Consider the following 27,247-nt stretch of genomic DNA (forward strand, 5'->3'; position numbering starts at 1 on the left):
TGAGGAATAGTGTTTGAATTTCATCCTGCAGGGTTTGCAACAGAGGTGTGAAGGTGTGGAATGATGGTGGACAATGGTGGAATTCTATGCGGTAACTGCTTCTTACAACAGAGAGGACCCAAGCATCCATGAACAGATGTTTCCACAGATTGTGGGTTTGAGAATGTGTGAGGATCTCAGACGGCTGGACATCAAACATGATGCTTGGGTTTGTGGTCATTGCGTCTGGTTGCAGTTTGTTGACAAGGTTTAGCTTTGAAATGCTGTTGCTTGTAGTATGGCATGTGGGATGTTTGCCATTGAGGGTCATGTTGGAATATTTGGTAAGAGTTGTAGGGTTGACGCCACTGGGTGCGTTGGTATCAAGGGGGTCAGTGTAGAGGTGGTGTCGAAACGGAGCTTGCCGTTAGTATTGAGACAGCTGTTGAGATGGCAAAGGCGTTGATGGACCACAATGGATCACCTTGGAATAAATGGACGCCGATGATGCCAATTGAGATGAGCAGTCCTGGTCATCTTGAAGAGCAGCAAAATAGTAGTTTGTCAGTGCCATGAATGTGCCCAAAGCCGAGGCGCAGTAGTTGACTTTTCTGGATTTCTTAGGCTCTGGCTGGTAGTAGGTGCCAGGCAGTCCTTGGCGATCATGGTGATAGAATCGCTTTGACATTGAAGGTTCCATTGTATAAGAAACCTGTTGTGGTACCGCCGCTGGACCAGGGAAAGCAACTGGTCGGTAATGCTTGGCGGGCTTATCTGTTGGGCACCTATCGGGGCAAAAGGCATCCCGATGATGGTGCTGAGCAAGATCTGTTTCTGTGCAGGAAGGTAAGCGGAGGCCTCTTATAAGACTGTTGTCTCTGTTGAGGTGTCAGAGGCCAAGGTGATAGGCCAACTGTGGCAAAATAAGGTACAGTGGGGTCTCTACTTAAGAACTTAATCCGTATTGGAAGGTGGTTCTCAAGTGGAAAAGTTCTTATGTAGAATCTGCATTTCCCATAGGAATGCATTGAAAACCATTTAATCTGTATCTGCTCTTTTCCGTCCATAGAAACTAATGGAAAGCTGCTATTCCGCCTTCTGCCACTAGAGGGGGATATTTTTTCTCTTTTTTTCCCCTTAGGTCAGGGAACAGTGTTAAAAGCACTTCTGACGAAGCTAATTTTGAAGCAATGGACTGAAAACCAATTAATCTGTTCTGGCTGTTTTTTTTGTTATGTAGAGGTGCGTTCGTACATTGAAGCATTAGTTCCCATAGGAACTAATGCAAAGCTGGTTAATACGTACTCTACCACTAGGGGGAGAATTTTTTTTTTTAACCTAAGATGACCTAAGGTTAAAAAAAGAGCAGGAAAGTTTTTTTTTCCTGTTCTTATCTTGGATTTTTGTTCTCAAGTAGAAGCAAAATTTAGCAAATGGAGCTGTTCTTAAGTGGAATTGTTCTTAAGTAGGGACGTTCTTAAGTAGACACCCCACTGTACTGTCTCAGATTGTGGTTAAGTCTCCTGGATATCAGGTGAGACTGAGGGAGAGGATCCGCTTACACTGGGCCTCCCCAAGGCAGAAAAGGCACTTAGCGTGGCCGTCCAAAAAGGGAATTTTATTGCCACAGCCCACGCAGTGCTTAAACAGGCCTGAAGAGGCCATGAACCAAAAGAAAAACCTTTTTTGGGGGGGTGTGGGGTGCTTCGGCCGTAAGGCCGGAGCAGATGGCTGCAAACAATAAACAGACACTTGCTAATAGATTGCTATAAAGAAAAATATTAAGGAAAAAGAATCACTTCTTCTTTCATTTTAGAAAGGACTCACGGAAGCGTACGATAGAGGCTCTCAACGTGGCGGTTGAAAGAAAACTGAAGGGAGAGCCTTGGTGCCAAGGTACATATATCAAGGGGGAGGGGTCTGCACTGATGTATCTTTTTGCTACCACAGAAGCTCTAGAATGTTCCAATGAGGCTCCGTGCATGCTCAGATTACCCACAGTGTGATTCACAGAGGCCACGAAGAAGAACAGCAGTTTACTAAAAAATTATTACAAAGCAATCCACCAGCTCTCCAGCCAAGTCTGGAAGCAAGGTCAGTGTATAATAACATTGCCTAGCAAAAGGAATTTCCTTCATAGCTGACAGAATAGAAATGAAACAAAGCAGAGAATTGAAAGTGTATTGAAACAAGTGGTGCATGATTATGTTGTAATGTGTTATTATGACTAGAGATTTAGTCATGTGGTGTAGCATAAATTGCATGCACATAAACACTGCATTGATTAAATTTCTCCACAGTCACAGAAACTTTGGCCTGTATCAAAGCAGCCCCATTTTTCTGTATTATTCTTTGCTCTTCCTACTTTGCTTCAAAGAACTATTAAATGACCTCCAGATGGTCAAGATAGTCTTGTCTTGATGGGAGGCACCCTTCAACATTCCTCTGTTCGGCAAGATGTGTTGTTTTTGCTTGCCATAGATTTAGTCCGTCTCCTTCTGTTTTAATATTTAGAGCCTGAGATGTATGTAAAAAACTCTTCCCTGGTTTTAACCCTCCATCTAGGCAGCTGGTGTCCTTGAACTGGATGGGTTTGGTGCTCTATTACCTTATTTAATAGACTTTTTCAGTGGGGATATGTTTGGGTCCATCAGTAATCATCCTTTATGAGTCATTAAGACTGGACATGATTGTCTGATTTCATTCTGGAATTAACTTTTTTGAGATAAATTCCAGCTGTGATGAACACAGGCTCCTGATTTTTCCCTGGAGGTCTATAAGTTCCGTCGAGATCTCGGGGAGATGTTCAGGTGTCAGAATCTCTGACTTAAAACAAAAAGCTGCCTTATTCCCAGTCAGATCATTGGGCCCTCTAACTAAGTACTCCTTTAACATTGGATCTCCAGGGGGGTTTCAGAGAGAAATCTTTCCCAGTCCTAAAAGATGCCAGGAATTAAACCTGAAATATATTTTAATGCAAAACACAAATTCTACCAGTAACCCTAAAAATTGTGGAAGAAAATAGTAACTTCTTGATGTTCTCAACGAACCAAATGTATCAGTGCCTTCCAGAAATAGCAACCCAATGCTCAGAATCAGTTGGGATAATCCATAAAGCAGCTTTTTGCACTTATCAAGGTAATTTGCAATTTTCACATTTAGCCACTACGCCATATACATTGTCAATGCACACACTTTCTACTTTGTCACTCTATTACTTTACAAATATAAAGCAAAACTACTCAAATGTAAATTTTATAGTAAGGTTTACCTGAATGTTCTCTCGCACATAGACAGCATAATCATCATTACTTAAGAAATCAGCTCGCTTCTTGTAAGTCTGGCTTTCAGTAACAACCGCTCCAGTGGACTGCAATTAAAAATAGTAATCCATAAAGCTAAGCAGTTCGATATAAATTGTTAAATACTCTGTAGCATAACCTACAATACTGTCACTGGTTTCCTGGGCCCAAAGCTGTGACAAACATAGCAGAAAAACTGAACTCTACTTGTTAATTCAAAATCACTAGGTTAGACTTCATCTACAACACTTACTGCAGGATATGCAGCTTCTGCCTCCTCCACATCCTCTGTCACTTCATCATCAGAATATTCATCAGATACAGTATCACCATCAGAGAGATCGGTAATCTGAACATCAGGATGATCCAACAGCCAGCTCACTAAGGCTTCCACACCTAAAAGAAGACATTGTAAATATCAATAGTAACGGTCACATGAACAAAAATATCATTGGCTTAAAATTTTGTCTTCTGTGCTCCCTGTCCTTCTTTCCTTCCTTTCTACTCCTTGAGCATCGTTCTGAGAGATTTTTAAAAAATGTTATATTCAACATGCCCTTTCCAGTCAACCTTTCACAAGTTCTGGCCAATTCCCCATCTCTGAATATGTCTGAACTGCCTGATGACACTTGACTGATTGAAGTGAAAGACAAGATGGTATCTCCTCCCCATCTTCTGCACAGAAGTCTATTAAACTAGCAGTTGAATCCTACTTCAATACAGATGACGGGGCAATGTCGCCTTCGCACATGAGACAACAGCTAATTTAGAGGACGCAAGAGAGGTTGCAGGGCATACAGGGTTCTGTCCTCCAAGAGAAAGGAGTAGTTAGAGGCTGAGGACGAAGAGACGCCATTCCTACATCTGCCCCCTAAGTTCACTGTCCCACTATGCCTAATGGCTGAGCTGGTCCTCCTAAACAGCACTTCTACCTTACAACCCACCTAACATTGAAGAATGTGATTAAGTAGGAACGCTCGAAATCTTTCCAGAATAGTCTTCTTTTGTCCTTCTTTCCTGTTAGCCACCTCAAATATGTTACTTCAACTCATCTATTTCTTTTTCTCCCTTCATCCAGACTACTCCCTTGGTAAAGTTGGATTTGATCTCATTTGTTCCCTTTTCCCTCTGCTCCTTCATGCATTCCAACATATTCCCCTCTCATGTCCAAAAGCCTTTCCTTCAATAAACATCAAGACCATTTCAGCTCTTCAAACCATCTTTTAAAAGACTTCACCATGGCTTCATTATTGTCATCCTACACTAATCCTTCTCACTGTATTACTGCAACTATAAGTGTCAAGTGATCCCTGTTTGGTAGCATACTACTGATATGAAACATTAAGTACCTGGTAATCCAGAGGCACTTCCAGAAGTTCCTGAAAGTGACTTCAGTGCAAACTCTATATTTTTCCTAGGGAATCCCATTTCCATAACTTGCACTACAATTGGCAGTGGTGGAATAGGAGACACTTTGCGTTTTTTCACTTTTGCCGGTCTGATATGCTGGACTGTAATGGGTGTTGTAGCCTCGCTGGAGCTACAGTCTTCAAAGATGGGAGTGGAAGGATGTGCAGACTCTACAGCCAGATACTGACACACAGCTAAGGCAGCAGCCTAAAACAAATTGTACAAAAGCTTATGTGAAACTGAGAAACAGCACAGAAACGTTCATCGGATCCATTATTCAACTACAAAGCATGTGGCCTACTTACAACTGACAAACACAAGGTCAGGAGAATTCAGCTTGAACAAGGAATGTTGGGGACTGGGGCAGGGGATGGTCTAGGCAAATGCTGTGTGCAACAAAATCACAGAACATTGCCCTCTATCACTGTCACACAGCAGGACGTTTCTGAAACGAAATAGTAAAAGTACGGCTTTCTGCCACTGTCCTTTGAATACAGAAGTATCTCCTGCCTGCCACACTACACAACTAGCAGCTGCAGCACTAGCATGGGTTCTACCTTCTGCTGACTAGAAATACTTGGATGAGCAGGTATGTGCAGAAACATGCATGCACTTTAAGTCTGATTCCAGTCTCAGCTACCTACTGCACAAGATCTGACAAAGACTGAACAAAGGTCTACGTCAAGCCATGCTGGCATACAAAATTGGCCTGATAATTTATCTTTTTTCCTCTGGCCTGACTAAAAATGTTTTATTGGATTGTTTTTCATTTAATCATCATCATCACCACCACCACCACCACCTTTGAACTTCAGAGCTGGAAGGGACCCTACAATTCATCAAGCCCAGCCCCTGTCAAGAAAGCACAGGGGAGAATCGAACTCCCAACCTATGACTTTGCAGACCGATGCCTAAAGCACTGAGCTATTCAGCAAATCTTTGGGTACAACTGCTTTAAATTTCAGGACTATTGGGCTGGATGTTTCATTGCCAATGTACCGTATTCTTCCATTTATAAGACACACCCCCATTTTCTAACCCCCAAATTAAGAAAACTTAGCTTTGAGGATTCAGCCTCTGAGCTCAAAACGTCAGACATTTTGTCTCTGTTCAATCTTGACCCTACAGGCTCCACCTCCAAGGAGGCGTGTTCCAACTGGTTTGTTCAGGTTCAGCTGAGGTCAGTGCGATAAGGCTCGTGATTGGAGGAAGCTAAGTCTCCTGACTGTAGGAAGCTAAACCTCGTGACTGAAGGAAGTCTGTTTACATAGGCAAGGTATGGGCCATTTTGTTCTCTTCTCAGCTTACTTCTGTGTAAAAGATGCCCCTCAATAATGATTTTAGGAAAAAGTTGCATCTTATAGATGGAAAAATATGGTATGTTCTTTTATTAATTTTTGTATTTTTATTTTAATTCGTTCGGCGAAATCGTCATCTTGTGAAAAAATCATCTTGCGAGGTTCCCTATGCATCGGTCTCAGAAAAAAAAGTCTTGCGAAGCACTGTCATAGAAAAAAAGTCTTGCGAGGCACCATAGTGATCACAAAAAACAATCGTCTTGCGGGTTTTTCATCCTGCAAGGCAATCGTCTAGCGAGGCACCACTGTAAAAGCATTCTTTAATGTGCCTCAAAATACTGCCATTTTCTTCTGAAACAACCTTCCAGAATATATTTCGCCACTGGCATATAAAATTGTTTTGAACTAGAACACCCATAAAATAAAGTCTGGAATCAGCATCCCAAGGAAAGAAACAGTTACATTGCCCAAGTTCAAATTTCAGCATTTTTTCCATGTAATTTCTTTACAAAGCTCATGGCTTTTTCCTGCATTAACGAAGAGTAAGACAGAAACAGACTGACTGATAGTCTATTCTAAATTGAGAAAATACCAAACAATAGTAAATAAATTCCTTTGATTAGAGCCTAACATTATGTATATGAAGAAATGCCCACAGCTTGATACATGATTTTTTTTTAAATAATGCAACTCTTGAAGCTTAATGTTACAACAGACAGAAACCTAACTCATAAGCCATTGTTTTAAAAGGTGTGATACTCCTTAGTAAAAAGCATAAAGAATAAGTAATATTTATAAATAGCTAATGGCAGTTACTTAAAAACTCACCTCAAGTTCTTGCTTATCAAAAATTGCCTTCACAGGTGATGGTTGTGTTGCTGCAGTTAACAGCTGTTGCAAGAGGATCATGGGAGGCTGAGGTCCTTCAGGAGACATGTCCCCTACATCTGGCGATGCCACTGCCCCATCATCTTAAGACAATAAAAATTGGCTTAAGTTACAGACACAATGGTTCCGAAAACTGGAGAAACTAAAATACTATTCTGACAACAGTCCACAATGTTGTCTCAAAAACAAATAATTTAAGAAAAGGGACGCGCATGTTACAAGACCTTCCCAGATTTCTGGAAGTGCCTGGTTTCAGAAGCAAAACTATCCCTTTCCTATGATGTCACAACATAACATTTCAAAACAGAAATAAAACAAGGACTTTAACACAGCAGTGTCAACACAGGACTGAAACTGCTGAAGCAACAGTTTGAGTATGGACTGATGACGAGTATAGTTGCATGCACACCATAATTTTGTATATATTTAAACTCAGAACACACACACACAAACATACACGCACATTTCAGATGGGCCATAGCAATACATGAATACATTGTACGTTGTATTTTGACTCTGTCCTTAATGTAGTTTATTAGTCATGGCAAAGAAGTGTTTTCCTTTATGCTGATGAAAATCATCACATTAAGCAAGAGTAAACCACTTTGCTGTAGAGGTTGTACAAAATCTGAGAAGATCTCAATTTCACACACACCCTAGAGGTCCACTCACTTCTTTGGCTATCAGATATAACTTATCTTAGAGCTATCTGAAGGGAAGAATCATGTATGCCTCCAATATCTCCAAAGGAAGAACCAGATAAAAATGTAATAAGATGGCAAGAAATAATTCTAACAGAATCTACCAGGGTTGTTAAAGCTCCTTAAATTACACACTATGTATCTATTATGTTCAAGTACTGTTGAGCTGCTACTCTGAATAAAGAGAATGAAAGTACTATTTGGGTCCTTTCTCTTAACATTCTCCTCCTCCATATTTATGTAAGTCCCACTGATGCATCGACCTGACCCACACAAAACAGAACACATCAATTCTAATCAAAGGATTCAAGGGAAACAAGACCTATTATTCTTATTGTATTTCACTTCTCCTTCAATGTATCTACTGTTTCTGTTAGATATGCTAACTACTGAAGCATATCTAACATAGAAAAAATTATAACTGAGAAGTGCTTTCTTGCCATTAGAGCAGAAATGGCTTCTCTATTCTAGTAAGACGCAAAGTCTGAAGTGTGTTGGGTTTTTTAAAAGCATTGGAAAAAAGATACTTAAAATAAATCAGACAAAAATGAGAACAGATAATCACATTATGTCTATATTATTCTGCCTACTTCAGTGACTGAAAAGAAGAGAGAAGAGGATGAACATCCTAATCAAACAACATCAAGCAGAATACCATTACCTGTGGGACCTGAGCCAGCATCTTGTACTGCTGGTTGAGATAAGATCTGCCTTAATTTATCCTGGTGAGAAAGCAAAGCCCGGCCTGCTTTTAGGATGTACAGTTTTAACTGCTGGCATCTCAGCAGATCCAAGTCTATTTGTCCTGCAGAAAACATAGGCGTTTGTTAACACAATCAACGGGAAGCATTCATAGGATTCCAATAAAATACTAATTATGTTTTGCTGTACAGTCAAAAGGTTTAAAACAAAGCTCAAAGGTTTCTACTATGCTACACTATGCTCTTCAAACTAATTCACCCTATTATTAGCTGTCTCATAGCAGTGCTACTGTAGAGAGAACATACTTCATAAACCAAATAAAGACAAACCTGAAACACCTTGATTGGGAGTCTTCATTCTGTGTTTTTCTACTTTACTTCCAGCCAGGTTTACCAACTGAGCCCAGACAGAAAGTATGGGTTCCGTGAATGGTAAGTTATTAACGTTAAAAGGAACCACAGGGAGCTGGGGAAAAGAAGCATATTTTAAAATAGTATTGTATTATAAATTCTTTATAGATTTGAAATTTTCATTAATTCTTTTCTTTTTTAAATCTGAAATAAATCCTTCTTCTTCTAAGAAGTTTTTGAAAAACCAGAACAATTTGTAAGCTTATGAAACAGAGTCCCCTAATATTTCCACACCTCTGTGTAACAGAATGGAAAACTCCTTAGGGGTACATAGCACACATGGACACATGTGCAACACACGAGAGGAAATACATGAATTAAGAGTCTTAAAGTGTCATACTCTTAAGTAAAAAAGCAGAGTTGAAACCAATAGCAGATGAATTAAAATTCTACTGCAGAGATTTAGAGCTACAGGTGATTTTTTTTTTGACAGCTTGCAAAATAATCATAGCTACTATTTCATCAGAGCAGCAATATTTTAATAGGATTTGAAGAAAACAATGACTAGAAAGAAAATGGATGCATGCACTCCTGCTGGTTCCCAAACAAAAACAGCCCATGTATTGCACATTACATTTTCCTCAGTGTAATGGCAAGGCACCATGTGTGCTATGGCAAAACAAGATTTCAAAAGTACTCACAGGCTTTAGCTGACTGAGCGGGCAGACTCTACAGGTTCTCATGTCATAGAACTGCACCGTGATCTTTCCCTTCGGGGTGATCCTTGTTACGGTGCCTTCTCCAAATTCATCATGAATAACTTGGCCACCCAACCTCAGGCGACTGTCTATTCCGCCAATGACTGCCAGGACAGCCATTAGGCCTCCCACTTCTGGACTCTCTGAATCAGGGAAGAAGTCCTCCAGAACAGCCTAGTAAAAACAAAGTACAATATAATTAAACTGTAGGAAGGACTTCCTCTTGTCAAGCAGACATACAGTTTAATACATTTTAAGAAGCAACACAAGTTGTAAACTGACATAAATTTAATTTTTTAAAAAAGGAATTATTTGATAGTAAAGGATCTATTATAATTTAAATAAGCAAGTTCGACTGAATTCAATAACAATTGTTGCTTTTTAAAAATAAAAACTGAGTTGATTTTTAAGATGTGGGAACTACCCCTTCTGACTGTTTTCCTGCAAAGATGTGGGTGATGGAGGTTAGCTGAGAGTTGATGTACTTGTTTATAAGTCCATTCCACTGGCTCAGTGAATGCAATGTCCTCAGCAGTGCCACTATCTCTTCTGCCAAAGTACTGCTGTGGGTTGCAGTCAAAGAGGCCTGAGGCCTGGCTTTCCTCCTCCTCAGAGTAGATTCTGGAGAACAGAAAAGGGAAGACTCAGCAACAACACTGTGATGGTGCAAAATGTACAACCCTTGAGCCCATGATGCTCTCTTACCTCTGAGCAGTGGTATGTCTGAAGAACAAGTAGTAAGGAGACTACCCAGGAAACCAAAGAGTTTCTCCACAAGGAATTTCATATCTCTTGATCTTTCAGTCTTATCCCAGGAAGGAAGCACTGCTTGCAACAAGTGCACTGCAAGTATCTAGAGATGGAAGAAAGATTTCTTTTTCCATTGCAGCACTCCCAAAGTACTGGAGAAACATAGGCTATAACCTATGTAGGATATGGCATTCTTTTTTATAAGAGATTAAGCATGTGTTTTAAAAATGCATTTCTCATACGTTGAGTTGTGGGGGTTTTTTTCAAATTAAAATACAGATGAAAAGCCCTGAAGTTTAACTATTTAATGTTTCACATGCCACTTCTGTCAGAAGCAGAGTGTCTGGATGAAGCTCATTAATTTTCACACAAAAACTGTCAGGAATCCAAGGGCTACTTTAGGCAAACTAAATGTCTCGAGTAGGCCCAGGGGCTCTCTTTTCTGTTGTTCTTCCCTTGAATGACAGACAAGACGGTTATACTTCCCCAACCCTTGGTTTCAAAGGAGCTTTGTTGTTGGTTTGAAAATAAAATGCCTGCATTCCCTTGGGCACATGAACATAACTACAGTGTTCTTTGGATCCAGGTCAATGCTTATAAATAATCAACTACTAAATTCGCATCCATCAGAACACATTTCTAATTACTCATTCATGTCTAAACTAACTGCTGCAACCAAGCCCATACCACATTTTCATTTTGTTCTGTCGCTTACAAGAGGACCTTTTAAAGCTGCTTAACTGTGAATCAGACTAAAGAACCATGGGTTCAAAACTGTGGTATGAATCAACTTCTGGTAGTTAATTGTCCCATGATACCCCAGACTGTATACTATTATTACCTGTCGTTGCAGAGATACAGCAGTGAAGGATTCATGTCCCTCTACAATTTTCATTAGCAGGGTTATCCACTGAGATGTGCTAAGAGTGCTGCACATCTGAGGCATGAGTGCTATGCTTCGGATGAAACCCAATGTACACCAGTTCCTGTGCTGTTCTTTATTAACTAGCGTATTTGGCAGGGAAGCTGAAAATTTGAGGGGGAAAAATCTTAGTTACTCTTCCCAGCATTATTCAATGTGCATACCTTCATTACAAAGCACTGCCCTGGGGTAAACCAATTTTCTTGAATAATACAGGTTAACTGTTTTAATTACAAGTATGGCAGGTGAAAATAATAAAAATACTGTCTACATATATGAACTGAAATTCTGTATAAGACCGTAGATTTTGAAACATATTCATTTTTATACATTTCACACGAATACATGCCTGCAACTTTGAGCATTTTATATACACATTTGCATGCAAAATACATTTTAGAAAAGAAGATTCCTTTTTGAACATTTAATTCAGAATATCAAGGAGGCATCCAGGGGAAAGAGTTGAATTAATATAAAAAGTTCTGAGACTACAAATACATTCCATGCCAGTTGTGTGTAAAACATAAGTCTATAAGTCTCTCATAGGGAGTCCATATAAGGCAGGAGCCCTGTGAAGACAGTCAAATATTCCCCTGTGGAATTGGACCATACAGCTGTCATATTGAAGATATTGGGTGATAGCCAACATGCTGCGAATGTGCTTTTAGAGATGGGAGCAGAAGCTTTCTTTCCTCTAATTGCCTCTCCAACTCTCTAGAGCAGATGTAAGGGACATGGGAGCTACAAGGAGGAGGGGACATCACACCATCCTCATTAAACTGACAGAAGCCTTTCTTCAATAGAGGAACACTTGCAGGATTTCATCACCTGATTTTATTTACATTTCTTCAGAATTATTTACAGAATATGTACAAATACAGAGCACCAGAAATCTACAATACATATGGTACTATTTGCTGGGGGAGGGGAGGATGTTAACATGTGCACGTGCACGCACGCACGCACGCACACACACAGAGAGACACAGCGATACAAACTATTTCAATCTCTAAACTCGCAATTTACTAATTTTAAGATAAACACTGCACATACAAAAGCAAGAACCATATATATTGCATGTATTTACTTGATTTATCTGTCGTTCCACTCTCTACCAACATACGGAGAAGTCCACACAACGTCCTAGTGGCTTCGTTCTGCATTACTTCAGCATGGACTCCAGCTGAGAGGCACAGAGTCTGCAGCAGATTCACTGTACTTGTCAACATCATGGAAGTAGGATGGAGATTTCTTTCAATTTGTTCTCCTTCTGAAACAAGACACAAAGCAAGTGACTGAAGGGAATTAAGTTAAAACAAATCTACTTATTTTTATAGTCAAACTAACTGATATTCCCTAATAAACACATAACATTTCAAGTTCATAAGCCCTGGAGAAATTCCAGAATTCACTAGCAGAGCAGAAAAAATTCCACAACTCCTTATCCTCAGAAAAAAGGGAAATGCGGAATTCCCAGTTTAATGCTGATTTTCGGATGTGGGGTTTGCTATGCTTTGGTGTACCTTTATTCCCAACCAAAAAAGAACCATGTTTTAATACAGGCCCAGGAGATACAGAAAAGAGGTGCTAAATGACTGGCAATCCTTTGTCTTTGTCTATCGGGGTCAAGGAGAGACATTCTAGTCCACACCACCGGAGGTGAAACCTGAAACCTACACCTCTGCAGCAACACAAGGCTAAAAGTGAATATCAACTGACAAAACACACCTCTGATCAAGGAAGAAAAAAAGGCCCAAAAGGTGGACAATTTATGGCCTTCTAGATGTTGCTGAATTGCAATTCTTATCATCCCCTGTAACTGTCTATACTGGAAAGGAATAATAGGAATTGTACTTTAACAAATCTGGAGGGCTACATGTTGCCGAACATCAGCTTCGAGAAATATAGTCACAAAAGTTAGTTATCAAGCAGATGTTTCTCTGAATTACTTGGACCTATTTTATGAAAACTGAGAGGAATGCAAAATAAGGTCTTGTTTGAGTATATTAGCACTTTTTGCTTAGAAAGTACATTGCCACTGTGTTTACAGAACTTCTTTACCGGAATCATCCTCTGTATCTGAGTCTTCTGTTGTAGGCAGAGAAGTAGGCGGTGGTTCAGCCAGTTTGAGATCATACTTTCCCTCTTTCCCCATCCTGTAAGAATTTGTACTGCCAGTGTCCCACTGAACTCTAATCCAGCCATCTTCACCTAGTTCTCCAATAACACGACCCAATCCTGGAGGCGGCCCATCCTGAAGAAACAGCAGCAGTTACACAGAAAATTTTAATACACGTCTGCAAGAATTTTTGGATTGGATACATCTCTAGTTAAATAAGCAGACAAGGACTTTACCTGGTCACCCCACTTCCAATCTACCCCTCTCATAACTCTGGTACCAATCTTCATCATAGCTGCCAGTTCTGGCCCTGAAACAGGAAGCTGAACTGGAGTAGTCTCCTTCCTGGATTCTTCTAGTACTGTAGCAGAAGCACCACGGGACGAAGCAAGTAAATCTTCCTCAACGTTGTCAGAACTGGGCCCTAATTCAACAAGACATATTTTGAGCCATTAGCAGACACACTGTTAAGTCTGGATACAAAATGCACACAAGATAAAATGAAATTCAAGAGCTAAATACATTTATTTACAATGGTGCCTCGCATTACGACGTTAATCCGTTCCAGCGAAATCGCTGTAAAACGAAAACGTTGTAATGCGAAATTAAAAAGCCCATAGAAACGCATTAAAACCCGATTAAAGCGTTCCTAGGGGCTTGAAACTCACTGTCCAGCGAAGATCCTCCATAGCGTGGCTGTTTTCGCTGCCTGTGCAGCGAGGAATCTGTCCCAGAAAAGAGCAGGGAGCCATGTTTTTTACCTGGTGGCCATTTTGAAAGCACCGATCAGCTGGCCGAAAATCATCACTTTGCGAGAATCGGTTCCCGAAGCAGGGAACTGATCATCACAAAGCGAAATTCCCCCATAGGAAACATTGTTTTGTGATTGCTTTTGTGATCGCAAAACCTTCAACGTAAAGCGATTTCATCGTAAAACGGAGCGCTCGTAATGCGAGGCACAATTGTATTTATTTATTCTATTTATATCCCACCTATCTGGTCGTTGTGACCACATACATGTCAGAGGAATTTATTTTCAGGTTTCCAAATTGTCTAATTCTGGGAAGAAAACCCTGTAAGGATGTGCATAATTTTATTTATTTATTTTATTTAAAGTTGGACATGGATGTAAGAGTCACTGTTCAATTGTAAGGCCTCCAAGGAGATTAGTGAATTTCAGGACAAAAAGGTCTGCAAAAGTAATCCTACCTATCAACCGCAGGGTGGTTTGAGTCAATGCCAACATGCCGGAATTGAGAAGAAGGTTCAAGGTGTTTGCGCCATGCTGCAAGGTTAACATGTTAAGCATCACCAGTAAGAATCGGGCTTGAGGAATGGTCCCAAGACTTGGTCCAGCAGGATTGTCATTGGTAATGGTTTGCAGAGGAACAGGCTGGATTCCTGGTGAAGAAATGAGAAAGCAAACAGATGTGAATAACCTTTACAAGACTTACTGCCAGTTATTATTGTCTCACCAGTTACTACTACTACTACTACTACTACTACTACTACTACTACTACTACTATCATAATCATAATCATAATCATCATCATCATCATCATCATCATCAGTCACTCTTATTCTTCCCCAGGTTGCTAGTAAGCAGTCTGATTTCTGCTATTCAGATTCAAATTGTGAAGGAAGATTTACCTTAGTACTTCATCTGAATGAAGCATGCACATTTAAAAACAAAATGTCTTGACCCCTAATCAGCAATCAGATTTGCCGATGGGCCAGTCTTCAAGGCAACAAGAACCCACTCAGAGTATGTAACTCAGAAGACAGGGTTCTGTTCTACTTTTTCTTACCAGGAAAACTATAGAAGACAGTACAGGTTCAACCCATGCATATAGTTTCCCGCTCCCCAACCAATCCACATTTCATTACAAGAACAAAAGTAAAAATAAAAAGTAGACTAACAAACATGCCACAAGCAGGATTTGCTGACCACTGTATGCAGAAGTAGAAGCATATCTGTAACATTATGGAAATTCAATAACAAACATGCAGCTTATTAATATGCAAGAACTTGCAAGAAATAAACTTGGTATGAAGGAAATTTAATGACAAAGACCATGAACTTCTTACCTAGTTCTTTGAATCTGTTATTAGCATCAAGCAATATGTTGCGAACATTTTGAATAGCCCACGAATACAATTTGCCAAAGGTAACTTCAAGAAGCATCCGATTGAAGGGTGGAATCAGATCAACATCCTTTAAGCAGTCTGTTAGAGGCTCCCTTTATAAATTTTTTTTAAAAGACCATATTTCAGAATTTAAAAAAATTATACCCCATTTGAACACATTTCGGTACAAACTAAGCAGATGCTACTGCAAAATACAACAAAATTACCTACACTGGAGGCAACAATAGCAAATCTGCTTTTCAAAAAACCCACAAAATCCTCCCTTGTGGGTTTCCTGACGACAGCTTGTGGAAACAGAGTGCTCTAATAACACATAAACACTGCACTGAGCATCTGGCCCCTTGCTGCATGATACTGGATTGTATACTAAAACCCATTGTCAAAATCCTTATCTCTGTGCCTCAGCTCTGAAACTGTCATATATGATTCTAAGGACCACTACACTATACAGCAAAATCTGCAATTGGGGCTAAAAGAAGTAATAGTTATTGGATGAATACTTGGCACCACTAAGAAAGTAAAATAGTTCTTTCTGTTGTTGTTATCTACAACTAGGGTTTCCTTTAGCCACTAAAATCATTGTCGCTTTTCACAGCACAAAGCTTCAATGCAAAGATCTGAATATCAAAATGGAAGTCATTACTAGGTGTGAAATACTACACTGACTCACACAATTTGCCACTTATGTCTACTAATCAAGCACTTACTTGGGGGCCCTGTATAAATGTACAAAATTTGCCATGTAATTTCACTCTTACGTCTGAGGAAGTGGACTTGATCCATGAAAGCTCACATTAAAATATAGCAGTTAGTCTTTTAGGTGACTTCTCTGTCTTCTTTAATTTTTATTTTTATTTAGTTTTTGACCTGATAAAGTAGGAGAGATTCCTAAACAAGCTGCTGCAGCTGTGCCCAACTTGGCAAAAGAGCAAGAACCACACTATACATGGACATCATCATGAAAGGTGGTGTTTCTACCAATGTCATGCAGAGCAGCTTTAGAAAGTTTTGAACAGGCTTGCACAGATACAGAACAACTCATATGTGAGTCACAGATCACATATAGAAGAATTACCCTATATTTGTCCCTTCTGGAATGAGTCTTTGCCATCCACAGAACATAGCGTATTGCACAGAAGGCAGCAAGAAGCTTTTGTTTGCCAGTTTCAGAATTGTGTCAATCCCCTCTAAACGAACTTCGGCTCTTTCTAGCTGCAAAGCATAGATAAAGTAAGTATCATCTCCAGATAAATGTCTTAAGCAGTAAGTCTTCACTCACATGTAACAAACAAATCATGCTTTACCTGCTTGAGTAAGCACTTCCTCATTTTTTCTACATCAACAGGCTCTTCTTTTAGAGCGAATTCAACAATGGTGTTGAGAAGAGCAGACTGGGGATATAAGCCTTGGACATTTTGTTTCAGCCACTTGTATTTATGCACACCTGTAACTGTATTTATTAGTGGCTGCCATTTATCCTAGGAAAAGAAATACATACTTAACATTCAAATCAATAACTCAAGATGTAAGACCAAAAACAGTGCTTGCTTTCCAATGGCACATTCACAAACAATATTTAACGTTCTAAAGTTCTAGACTCAAGGAAGGGCCTGTCCCATTATAAATAGTACACTTATATATACATTGTACTTTTATATTTAAAAAATTAGCAGACAAAATGGTCTAGTGGTAGCTAAAAATAATAACAAAGACAAATGTCAACCCTGACATTTACATTCCTGACATTAAGGAAATTCATCCAGGCTGAGGGCTGGATCACATAATTACCCAACTACATATTCTGAATGATGGCAAAAGAGGGATGCAGAATCCAATCCATTATGCATATTAATAAAGGCTCTGATCAACCAAGGTGTCCTTCATGGCCTGCAATACTGTTTCCCAACATGTATATGTACATAAGCACTGGTCCTTAGGCACAGAATATCCAAGCAAATTCTAAAGTGATGCTATAATGGTCATTGAACAATGCTGTGAAGCATATATTGTCTGTACCTATGTTCTAAATTTCTGACAAATACCACTTTCTCTATATTGAGACACTTGATGCTTTACCTTGGGTGATTTGACTGACAAGGATCTTTTATCAGCTGTCACAGGGCTGTGAGGTATCACACGTGGCTCTTCCAAATCACTCTCTTCATTCCCAATTTTGGATTCTTCCACATCAGAAGATTCAGATTTTTTAGGGACTATGAGTGGGGGGCGAATTTCAAAATATAACACACTTTAATAAACCAGTATTTCCTAAACAGCAAATTCTTAAGCTTCCATAGACAATGTCATTATTCTTCCATGAAAAAGCTATTCATTTTATTAAAAGAGATGAGTTTACAAATATACACAGTTGCATGTGGAACACATGTTTGGTGACTCTTGCTTTCCAAACTCCTCATTTTATATTGGATTTTGAAATTACAAGATAGGGTCCACACAGAGTAGGGTACTTTAATAACTGATTGTACCACATTTTTAATGAAACACAGAACCTTGGCTTGGGGATAACCCAAGAATCCACTACACTCTATAAGTCAACCAACAAAATGCACAAATATCCTCCAGTACTAGAAAATACTTCAAAACATATTTTACCCCTCTTTTTTCTTCTCTCTCTAATTATCTTCTGAACTACTCTTTTCCATCGGGGCAGAGAACTTAGACTTTTAAGCTTGGACATGATGGAGAGGTCATTGCACACTGCCGGACGCAGTTCATTGAAGAGGAATCTCAGACGTTCAATTACAGGAGCACAAACTTCTTTGTAAGACCTTCCTTGTTCCTGATGAGTCTTAAAATAATGATACAAACAAGTTAATGTTATTAAAACAACAACTATCATTAAGAACAGATAGCAGTGAATTTTTAGCTTGATGTTTACCTTGATCAGTGAACACTTTGCTTGGTAGACAACACGACACACATCTGCTACAGATTTTGGAAGTGTTCGGTGTTTAACTTGATCAACTCCTAGTATAGCAGGATGAACAAGAGAGAGTGCGACATGACCTTTGGAAGCAAAAATAGAAAGAAAAACTCACTGTAATATCAAAGGAAACGTTAAAGCAATAATTTAATTTTAATATATATAGAATTGTGTGTGAAATATAGGTACCTAAATCCTCATGCTTTAGAAGGCAACACAGCAACAGACGTCCTACTTCTTCCACTGGGTGCTCTGGAGGGAATGTAATAGGTGTCGTCAAGTGACACTGTTTGCAATATTTCTCCACTTGACATAAGAAGTCCTGCACAAAATACAGATATAGACATACATACACATATTTATTAGAACACCATTACAGCCTAGCAATTCATACTTAGCAGTTGACATTATTTTTAAAATAAGATAAAATTCACAATTATTTAATGATCATATTACAAGCTAAAGAATTAATCATCACTGCAAACCCTCTATCCTATGAGCTAACACACAAACACATCCAAATCCAGTTTATGAAATGTGGGATGAAGTTTCTGTGTCCACAATTCAAAATGTCAAGATATGGTCCAACAATGCCTTACTATATCATGCCCATTTTGCCAACAGGAAAAAAAAATGCCAAGCTTTATATAGCAAAGACAGACTGAATGTTGATGGCACCAGCGTCTACAGCACATGTGTCAAACTCAAGGCCCATGGGCCAAATTGACCTGCCCAGCCATTTCATGTAGCCCTCACAGTGTTGCCTGCTACTATGCAGTATACAATACATAGCCACTTACTCGGTCACCCATAATGTGCCGCAAAGATGCTGGGAATCTACCCAGCAGGACTTCTAATCCCAGCATTCCGAGCAGCAAAGAGTCAGAAAGTGCAGCCACTTGGGTGGCATACAGCACCTTGGGAAATGAAGTCCTTGCTATTGCTCACTCCGGTTCTTATCTGATTGCCATTACTCCTAGACTTTGATCATAAACTTTTACCTTCAGAGATAGTTATTACTTGTGTTATAACTAAAACCAGTAATAATCAAATCAGGAGGATTATATTTAATATGATAAAGAGTAGATATATTTACAGTATATCACAGAAGTGAGTTCACCCCCTTATACTGTACAGTATTTCACAAATATTTTAAGTATATCTTATCAAGTGACAACACTGAAGAAATGACACTTGGCTACAATGTAAAGCAGTGAGTATACAGCTTGTATAACAGTGTAAATGTGCTGTCCCCTCAAAATAACACAACACACAGCTTCTCAGTTTCTCTCAAGAACTACTGCACAATATGATGCATACTCATCTCAAACCAGTACAAAGCTACATAAAAAACAAAAATTAATGGTAACAGCCTTGATAAACATCATGCCTTTTGCCATCATGTCCAGATAAGTTTTTCCAAAGAAGTACAAAACCAGAAATGTTTAAAAGACGGGAGCATACAGAGTCAGGATCAGATTCTGTGTCAAGCTGCTTGGAGGGTCAAGCTCTGGGTTAACCCAACAATACATTCAAACCACTGTCCAACATCCCAGCAGCAGCAATGTCATCAGCTGATGTAGGAGAAATTTAGAAAGATGGCAGGAAATATAAGCAGGTTAAGGAGGGGGAAAAGTTAACTCTGTCTTTGGCCACAGTTGGGGCAGCTGATGATATTAAAAAAATACACTGTTTCATGCAAAGCCATGAGATCTCTGCCCTTTTTTGACTGGGGGGTGAGGGTTAGTCGAATATTACTCTTTGCAAACTCTAAATTACAAACTTCAGTAATTCTAAATTGACTTGCTTACTTCCATAAAATACATTAGGCTGACACTCTTGAACAAACAGGTCCAGGAGGTGGAATAATGAGAGGAACAAAATAGAAGGGCACCTGAGAGATTGTGAAGAAGACAGCTTACAGGCAATACCCCTGCCCATTTTCAAACTGTCTCCAATGCCACTCCACCAAAACAAGCTACTATACTGACAAATTGTGTGAACGAAAAGGACTCAATTGGAGAAGGATAGAAGCCAAAGAATACACAGACTCAGAGCTCATGTGCATGCATGTATATCTAGTGGCACAAAGAAGAGAGATAACTCTGACATTTTTGCAATTTTACACACACACCCAGCAGCTGCTAATATGACATTATGCCTGGGACACATCATCAAAATTCAACAAGTACCAAGAGTCCCACATTTTCAGAAGCATTCTTGGACACAATATCTGGGAAATGAACAGCAACAGCTTAGCCCTCTTTTCCTCACAAATATAATCTCTTCCACATGAATTAGAATAATGAAATATGGCATTCCTTCCTGCTATACAAAACACACCTTAACAGTGCGAAGATAAAGTCCTTTCGAAGAAGTGGCAGCCAGATGAACAGCATGGTTTATATCTTCGCACACAGTTTTATTTATATTTTTAACCAAAGTTTTATAGTTGTTTCTAAAAGGCAGCAGATGCTATCAGCCCACTACCTGGCACAGTGTGGAAAGATGAATCATGACTGCTGCTGCAGCTTTACAAAGATCAGTGGATATTATGGAAGAAGGCCAGAATTACTTCCAGAATCAAACAGTCCAAAACAGAGAATTATAAATGCATGGAGGACGGAAAAAATGAATACCAGACACTGGACACCTAGCCTTTTAAAGAATGTATTATAACTGTCTGGATTGTTCTGACCTTCTTGTCTACATAACAATCCAGTTTCCCCTGTTCTGATTTTTTGGACAAGCATCTAGTAATAGTTCAGACCAAAATAAAAGTCAGCATCTTCATAAGGGTTTTCAGACACTGCAATTTTCATTGGTTGTTTTCATGTACAGACTGTGATCTGAAAGAATCCACCTTCCATCGGCAGACAGGGTCCTAGAACCACCAGAATCGGCAAACAACAAGCACAAAATTTTGCCGACCTGTATCCTTAAGACAATGCAGTATTATTACCTTTACAGTATGATCCTGGATACTGTTGTCTGCAATAGCTTGCAGGAACGGCTGTGAGTGGTCACTCAAAGTTAGTCGATGTGAATATAGCTTTGACTTGTTAGGGGTGGTGTTACCAGGAGAGCTGCAATGGTCTTCGTCCTTCTCCTCATTGTAACTGTAATGAATCTGACTGGTCTGTAAGCCTCCAGAGAAAATAGAGGATTTCAACCATTCTACAAAAAAAGGGGATAAAACAGATGAGATAGTTTAATCACATTGTTTTTGCAGCTGCTCTGTTTTAATAAGGCATTCCGCTGTTTAAAACCAGGGAGAAATATCTAACAGACTTTAAAGGAGAAATAATATAGATGATTTTGGTAACCTTTCTTCGTTTGTTTCAAAAGGTTTAAATTTCTTTTACAAGTAGATATAACAAAATAAGCAAGACCATTGACTCATTAAGCCCAATGAATCTATTCCAAGTAATAGTGTTGTCCAAAGTCTTGGGCACTAGATTTTCTCCTTGCTACACGAGGTATTTTTTCTTGTTATTTAAAATGAAGACATGAAGGGTTGAACCTTTGGTCTTTTTTGCAAGCAAAGCAAATACTTAATTACAGAGTTCTAGCCACTTCCTAACACATGCTGTGCTAATTCCATACTTTTGCCAAATTTTAAGGTCTCCCCCCCCCCATTCAAGCTAATAGGTAAAGGTAAAGGTTCCCCTTGACAGTTTTTGTCCAGTCATGTTTGACTCTAGGGGGTGGTGCTCATCCCTGTTTCCAAGCCATAGAACCAGCATTTGTCCGAAGACAATCTTCCGTGGTCACATGGCCAGCGCAACTTAGACACAGAACGCTGTTACGTTCCCACTGCGGTGGTCCCTAATTATCTACTTGCATTTGCATGCTTTTGAACCGCGGGAGCTGGGACAAGCGATGGGCGCTCACTCTGTCATGTGGATTTGATCTTACAGCTGAAGATCTACAGACCTTACAGCACAGAGGCTTCTGCGGTTTAACCCGCAGCGCCACCACGTCCTTTATTCTGGCTAATACTTCCTCATAAATGAACAGAGAACAGCACTTCCTTCCAGGTGAGTGGTTTGCTGAGCATGTTGGGCAAAGTGCAGTGGTCTTATAAAGTGCATAATAAAGGAAAGCAAGGTACGTTTCACTGCACTAGTAGATTTTTCCATCCAAAACCGGAGAGAAAGAACAAGAAACCGGGCCTTCTCGGAAGTGGCCCCTCGCCTTGGGTGATTTCAAGAGCAAACTTAAGACCTGGCTCTTTAGGCAGGCTTTCTCTCCTGTCATCACTTGAATATTTTTTTTCGCATCTTGAACTATATTACTACTGTTGTTTTTTATTTTATTATATTGTTTTATTTTATCTATCATTGTTAGCCGCCCAGAGTAGACTTCGGTCTAGATGGTCGGAATATAAATTTAATAAATAAATAAATAAATAAAACTTACATTACTAAGTCCTGCTTTTGATCAACTACGATATATGAAGAATCCCCCCAAGAGCATTTTACTATTGCTCTTTTTATCTCATACCTGAGTACCGATTTAAAGCAGGCACATAAGGTTCTATCTCAAATTACTAAAACACTGTTTGTGAACTGATTTAAGATTTCACGCTTAATCACAGAAAAGATGAATAATTTGCACTAGAACAGGTATTATCTAAAACTGCAATCTTATATACATTTACTGCTGATGAATTAAAAATATTTTTTGTCCTGCTTTGCGCCTAGACTAAGGGATAATTCCTTAGCTGAATTAGGTTTACTTTTGAATGTAGGTATGTTTGTGTATTTGTGTGTGCATGAACACAATCACACAAGTGCACCTTAACTGAGCAATTTAGCTATTGTTTGGTAAAAATCCATTTAAATGTGGCCCAGAAGAACAGGGCAAAATACACCTCGTTAATGACTTCATATTAGCAGTACTATTTAATGAAAGCAAAGCTGTTCTTACTGGCACATTCGATTTCCACAGGAGAAAGTGCTGTACTCATTGATAGATAAGAAGCATGTAGTCCAAGAAGCAAGCCTAAGTTCCTTTCAGTATCTATCAGAGGCGATGACAGACTGCCAGTATCTGGTGTAGTAATCACTTCCTGATCAGGCTGGAACACAAAAATAAAAAGAATACAATTCTTATATTAAACATCCGAGGTATGCCAAAACTTTCCCAACAAATCAATAACTATTAATTATCTGAAGAGTTTCAATTTTAAAAATATAATCACAGATTCAAAACACAATCCTGCTCCATATCTGTGAAGGTTCTCAGTCATCCTGGTGAGGTTATATGGAAGTTGAGCAACTGAACTTCTTTCTTGTTAGGTTGAAACATTTCACTACTCATCCAAGTAGTTTCTTCAGTCTAAGTAGAGTTGGTAGGAGACCCCTGATATATCCTCCACATGAAACCTCCAGGATCTGTATGTAGGTAGATAGGTAGGTAGGTAGGTAGGTAGGTAGGCAGGCAGGCAGGCAGGCAGGCAGGCAGGCAGGCAGGTACGTACGTACATACGTACGTACGTACATACATACGTACGTACATACATACGTACGTACGCGTTTTCGCGCCCTCCCCTCGCTTACCGAGAGCACGGAAATGGCTGCCGGCTATGGGAAAACTTCGCTGAACTGTGAGTTTTGGAGCCAATGGCTTTCCCCGTTCCGTACAGCGATGTTTTCACATAGCGAGGGTTAATCCACTGTCTGTCTGTCTGTCTGTCTGTCTGTCTGTCTGTATGTATGTATGTATGTATGTATGTATGTATGTATGTATGTATAGCTTTTGAATTGTTTTAAAAGTTGGTTTTTAATCTTAATATAAGGATTAAAACATAAGGAAGTGCACAAGTTTCAGATTATCTCCCCGTAGTTTCACCTCCATGTATTGGCCGACACAGAAGGCATGCATCGATTCTCTTGTATCCTCAAACTGCAAAGCTGCTTCCAAAGCTACAACGGGATCTTCCCCTGCAAACTGAGCTAAAGAAAACAGAAAACATTTCATTCAGAAGGTAAGTGAACTTGTAATTGGCTTTTGTATGTTTTTATCAATGAGGTGAAATCTCACCAAGTATACTGCTTCCTGTTAATGACTGTGTTTGAAAATCCTTTATATCATAAACTTTGCCATCAATCACTGTCCAGAAGCCACCGTCTTTATTGTGGTTTTCCAGGTCAGCTTTTCTTATAAGTGTTACCTCCTCATTATTTCTGCAATTCTGTCCTGTAAAGAATGAACCTAATAGATGAAAAGATATGTATGTTATCTCCATGATTCATTACCACACTCATTTGAAATAATATGAAACTAAGTAAGAAAGAAAATACTAAATAAGTATGTATCCTGTGACAAGTACATTTTGGGACAAGACAGAATGCATTTGAAACCTACCTAAAAATACAAGCTATAACCTCTGCTGGAAAGATCCACTAAGGTTTTCTTGTTTGTTTGTTTGTTTATAAATAATATTTTACCCTGCTTTTCCCCTTTAAAAGGACACAAGGTGATTTACACCATTAAAAGGTAATATTTAAAAGCTAAAAAAGAGCAAGTATACAAATATTTAAAAGAATCAAACAAATACCAAACTAAAAATGGCAAACAAAATCAACACCAAAAAACAGATTCAAAGTACAACACTCCATTTAAAAACCTATCTCAGACAGCCAGTCACTAAGGGGAAATCTGTCTAAAGAGAAAGGTCTTTACTTGCAGTCAGACAGCAAAAGTGGGGCCAGCCTGACATCCTGTGGGAGGGTGTTCCAGAGTATGGGTGCAGGGACAGAGGCGTCCCTCTCCCTTGACTCCATCAAATGCACCCATAAAGGTGATGGGACCAAGAGAAGAGCATCCTCTGGTTATCTTAACAGCAAAGCAGGCTCAAAAAGTGGAAGATAGATGTTAAATAGAACAGAGGACAAAACAGAAACCTGAGGGACCCTACAGGGCAATGGCCAGGATGTCAAACAGAAGTCCCCCAGCAACATCTTCTGCGTTCTCCCCTCCAGGAACATTTTATCAATGTGTCCTATAGATAACATACCCATTATTCCTGGCCAAGCTAAGTCTTCATTGTCATCTCTGTCTTTTCCAGGAGCTAAATGATTAAATCTGTCTAGATGCTCCAATAGGCCTGCCAGTAAAGGAATTGCACCGGCTTCCTGTATAAGCCCAGCATTCTTACTCAACAAGAGTACTATAGATACTACCAGCTCTGGAAGGAGTACACCTAGGGGGAAACAAAGCATTTAGTAAAGCAAAAAAAAAATGAGCATGTCTGCATACACTTAACAAATCAGTGGTGGATTATTCAGACTAACTGTTCCACCAATAGAAAGATTATTTCACTCTTGGAAGCCAAGCCTCAATAGAGGCTTTTCCTGCTAAAGGTTGAGAGTTTGGAGGCAATTTTCAAATTCCCCTTATTCCCAAAGTATCCCATATTGCCTCTCATGGTGATCTGGAAGGTCCCCCAATCCAGCTTTTCAAGGCTTAGAAGATGAGCAGTGGGGGAAAATAAGTGAATACTGTCTCCATGCCCACTTCCTCCAGCATGAGCAGAACTACAGTAAGCACAACTCTGACCATTACATTTTCATTACTTTTTGTTTTAATGGTAATATAATACAATCTACAAAGGTCAAGGGCTAGTACCTGTTAGGTCTCCATCTACAACACGAGATACTTCTGCAAAATGCCTGTGACTTGTAGAAGCAATGCTGATTGCTACAGGCAGGATGTCTCCAATATGTGTACACAGAAGCGCTGTGTATTTTTTAAAAAGAGAACCCACTCCTAGAAGCTCAGGAGCTGTTTAAAAAAAGGTGGGGTGGTGAGAGAGAATACTTATATTCATATATAAATTTCAAAATCAAACAGTGATTTGGAAATGCAATTTAATTTTAAAAAGTCAACAGCATGTTAATGTGAATCTCTCGTTTTTACTAACTGCATTACTTACTATATGTGTTAGGGATCTGTCCAGCACTGTCTCCTGGATACAGCTTACTAACAAGCAAGCGCTGAAAACGCAGCAGTAGGTCCAAAGAAGCAGATCTCTCTTTACTGTAATGTTCATGGTCTAAGCAGGAAGAAATACGACGAGCCACATCTTTCAGCCTAGCTATTGTCTGCGAAGCAATGTTCCTAATGGGAATAATATACGATTTTGAAAGGGATCTTGACAAGAAAGCTAGCTAGCGAGTCGTGCAGTAATATTTTGCTACATATTTTCTTGAGTCAGAGGGTCGACACATTTGGATAAAGTTAGCTGCCATCATGGCTGTCTCACATGAATAATTTGATACTATTTTAAAAAAACCGAGCTTAAAGCTTTTCATCTCATAACCATTAACATCCTAGGAAACTAAAAAAGGATTGTGCTTATGTGTTGTACAATATGATGTCCTTTATGATGTTCTTAGAGCTATTATACAATTGCATTCTTTTAAAATAGCACACTGTTACGCCACATGGCAATGTGCTTTTGAAAGTTCCTTGAGGTCTCAAAAGCAGCTGGAAAGCAGTGAAGGAAATTACACACCCAAGCTGATTACTTCAAATGAGAGGATGACCCCCACACCTTCCAACCTATAGAGTCCCTTATTACCGTTTCTTCGAGGTGGGTCTTACGTATTATGGTTCCTGCCCCCAAGAACAAGGAACACAAATCAGAGACAACATAGGAAAATAAAATAAAATAAAATAAAAGGTAACAATAAAACAGAAGAAACAGCCATTAATTTAGGGTAATCTTATTTAGGGAGGAGGAAAAACCACCTTAATAATTGTTGAATTAGTTGGACCAGAGGTAAGCTTTGTTTTCCTGCAGATTCATAAATCCCAGTATTAATTAGGTCTTTGTCTAGGGGTGTTCTACTTCTGTGAAGTGTTGATGCATTTGCTTCTTGTTCATCAATTTCTTTCTCTTTCTGAGCTTCTTTCTTTGCCTCTATATCCTAAAAAAGAAAAAAGAAAAGAAAAGAAAAACAAAC

At 39.3% G+C, this 27,247-nt stretch overlaps 1 protein-coding gene across 4 annotated transcripts in view; it reads right to left on the reverse strand.

Annotated features, from left to right (window-relative positions):
• Positions 1-27,247, reverse strand: part of HERC2 (HECT and RLD domain containing E3 ubiquitin protein ligase 2) — a 129,662-nt gene that overhangs the window by 53,759 nt on the left and 48,656 nt on the right. For 3 of the 4 annotated variants that reach the window (XM_072994438.2, XM_072994439.2, XM_072994436.2), the window contains exons 20-48: positions 27,033-27,211; positions 26,215-26,399; positions 25,908-26,063; positions 25,297-25,482; positions 24,321-24,491; positions 24,129-24,232; positions 23,205-23,355; positions 21,235-21,449; positions 18,462-18,594; positions 18,228-18,355; positions 17,942-18,137; positions 17,405-17,541; positions 16,633-16,806; positions 16,404-16,540; positions 15,269-15,420; positions 14,389-14,580; positions 13,416-13,603; positions 13,122-13,314; positions 12,148-12,330; positions 10,980-11,164; positions 10,094-10,241; positions 9,813-10,009; positions 9,332-9,562; positions 8,610-8,745; positions 8,240-8,383; positions 6,818-6,960; positions 4,631-4,898; positions 3,535-3,677; positions 3,251-3,349 (exon numbers count right to left, since the gene is read on the reverse strand). In XM_072994438.2, the coding sequence (XP_072850539.2) occupies positions 3,251-3,349; positions 3,535-3,677; positions 4,631-4,898; positions 6,818-6,960; positions 8,240-8,383; positions 8,610-8,745; positions 9,332-9,562; positions 9,813-10,009; positions 10,094-10,241; positions 10,980-11,164; positions 12,148-12,330; positions 13,122-13,314; positions 13,416-13,603; positions 14,389-14,580; positions 15,269-15,420; positions 16,404-16,540; positions 16,633-16,806; positions 17,405-17,541; positions 17,942-18,137; positions 18,228-18,355; positions 18,462-18,594; positions 21,235-21,449; positions 23,205-23,355; positions 24,129-24,232; positions 24,321-24,491; positions 25,297-25,482; positions 25,908-26,063; positions 26,215-26,399; positions 27,033-27,211 (4,854 nt within the window). The remainder of the gene's footprint in view (positions 1-3,250; positions 3,350-3,534; positions 3,678-4,630; positions 4,899-6,817; positions 6,961-8,239; positions 8,384-8,609; positions 8,746-9,331; positions 9,563-9,812; positions 10,010-10,093; positions 10,242-10,979; positions 11,165-12,147; positions 12,331-13,121; positions 13,315-13,415; positions 13,604-14,388; positions 14,581-15,268; positions 15,421-16,403; positions 16,541-16,632; positions 16,807-17,404; positions 17,542-17,941; positions 18,138-18,227; positions 18,356-18,461; positions 18,595-21,234; positions 21,450-23,204; positions 23,356-24,128; positions 24,233-24,320; positions 24,492-25,296; positions 25,483-25,907; positions 26,064-26,214; positions 26,400-27,032; positions 27,212-27,247) is intronic. The other variant, XM_072994437.2, reaches the window with a different exon arrangement.

Source organism: Pogona vitticeps, chromosome 3 (assembly GCF_051106095.1).
Source record: "Pogona vitticeps strain Pit_001003342236 chromosome 3, PviZW2.1, whole genome shotgun sequence".
Classification (NCBI taxonomy): Eukaryota; Metazoa; Chordata; class Lepidosauria; order Squamata; family Agamidae; genus Pogona; species Pogona vitticeps.